The 1,517-nt window shown below is 35.1% G+C and overlaps 1 protein-coding gene across 1 annotated transcript; it reads left to right on the top strand.

Moving 5' to 3' along the window:
* Positions 1 to 568: 568 nt before the first annotated feature.
* Positions 569 to 1,510, top strand: LOC132180015 (uncharacterized). The gene is made up of 3 exons (XM_059592850.1): positions 569 to 715; positions 1,202 to 1,306; positions 1,401 to 1,510. Exons 1-3 carry the CDS (start codon positions 671 to 673, stop codon positions 1,506 to 1,508), a joined length of 258 nt encoding a protein of 85 aa, XP_059448833.1. The 5' UTR covers positions 569 to 670; the 3' UTR covers positions 1,509 to 1,510.
* Positions 1,511 to 1,517: the final 7 nt, after the last annotated feature.

Below are 1,517 nucleotides of genomic sequence, written 5' to 3'. Positions count from 1 at the left end.
CTTTCTCCTCCGGCAAGTTCTTCGGCCACCGGCGAAGCTGTCCGTATGTCGCTCCTGTCTCTCTCACTCTGGCGCAAGGTTCCGTCTCTGTCTCCATTTTTTTGTTATTTGATTTTGCTTCCCTCCATTTTTTTGTCAATTTGATTTTTGGCTTTCATTATTTTTTTTTAATCTGAGTTTTGCTTATATTTGTGCGTGTTTGTTCTTATTGGGTTTTGATGAATGATGGAGCTTTACATTTCTTGATTCATGTATTTATAGATTTTCTATTGTTGCTTATGGGTATATTTGTTTCTTTGTATTGTTAATTTGCATATATTTGTGTGTTCTTGCTGGGTTTTGATCAGTGATGGAGCTTTCTGTTTCTTGATTCGTGTACTTCCGGATTTTTGATTGTTGCTTTTAGGGGTAAAGTTGGTTCTTTCTATTGTCAAATATTGTTATGTGAAAAAATGAAAGATCTTCAGTTTTTAATTTTTTGACCCCTTTTGCTTTAATTTGCTTAGGAACCAATTGGAGGCACAATCTCAGTCAGATTCATGCTTTGTCTTTCGTTTGGGGAAAATTGTATTTTTAGGGTAAAACTTTGCTAGTGGTGGTTGTTGCAGATTGCTACAGCTTGAAGCGATTTTGTTAGAAAAAATAGAAAAGAAATAAGAAAGAAAGGAAAATGCATCCTCCTTTAACACTACACAAGCTCCCGATGTGCGCCGAAGTGAGTCCATCTTCATCTTCTAGCTTTATTCATGATTTACTATCCACAATTTCTTTAGGCTTATAAATCTCTTCTTTTTATTTTGTGGAGGCTAACTTTAAATGGATAGCTTTGACCGGATATATTTATTAATTTTCTTGGCTCTTATTATGAGATACATGGTCCTAGGATTTTGAGCCAAATCTGAGTAGTTGGGATATGTCTAGATTGAGTAGCAATAAGTAAGAGGAAAGGTGATTTTGGCATGGTAACCCTCCTATCATTTATGAGCAAGAGAAGTTGGAATAGTTTTATGGCAATCAATGTAAACTGAACTGTGTTTTGCTTCACAAACTATAAATGTCCATGTCATAATTTTGATTCTTATGTCCAGTTCAGTGGAAGCATTTCATTCTTTTCTTTTCTTTTTTTCTTCAAATCAAATGTTGGAAGATGGCGAATAAGTGGATAGATGTTGGTATGATTGTTCTATCTGATTTTGTGCAGATTATTGAGGAGTTCCAGAAGTGTCACATAGACCATCCCATTGGGAAATTCTTTGGTGAATGTACAGATCTCAAAATAAAGCTTGATCGTTGTTTCAGGGAGGAGGTGAGTTTTCATTATATGGGTCTTGGTTTTTTTTTTCTGGTTGGGATCTTTATTTTATTATTCTCATAACAAGATCTTCAACTTTTTTTGACAGAAAGCTCTGAAGCGGAAAGCAAATTTTGAGCAGAGTAAGAAATTGAAGGAAAGACTACAAGCTTTTAGGAAGGAAACTGCTGAAGAGAACAACCTTGTTCAAAGTTAATGGGGAAGT

This window comes from Corylus avellana, chromosome ca4, assembly GCF_901000735.1.
Source record: "Corylus avellana chromosome ca4, CavTom2PMs-1.0".
NCBI classification, from domain to species: domain Eukaryota; kingdom Viridiplantae; phylum Streptophyta; class Magnoliopsida; order Fagales; family Betulaceae; genus Corylus; species Corylus avellana.
The sequence above is the reverse complement of the archived record's forward strand: the minus strand, read 5'-3'. Positions and strand labels throughout refer to the sequence as shown.

Coding starts and splice junctions, on each gene's coding strand:
- LOC132180015 (XM_059592850.1), top strand. CDS start 671: ATGCATCCTCCTTTAACACTACACAAGCTCCCGATGTGCGCCGAA. Junction 716..1,201: donor AGCTCCCGATGTGCGCCGAA/GTGAGTCCATCT, acceptor GATTTTGTGCAG/ATTATTGAGGAGTTCCAGAA. Junction 1,307..1,400: donor ATCGTTGTTTCAGGGAGGAG/GTGAGTTTTCAT, acceptor TTTTTTTGACAG/AAAGCTCTGAAGCGGAAAGC.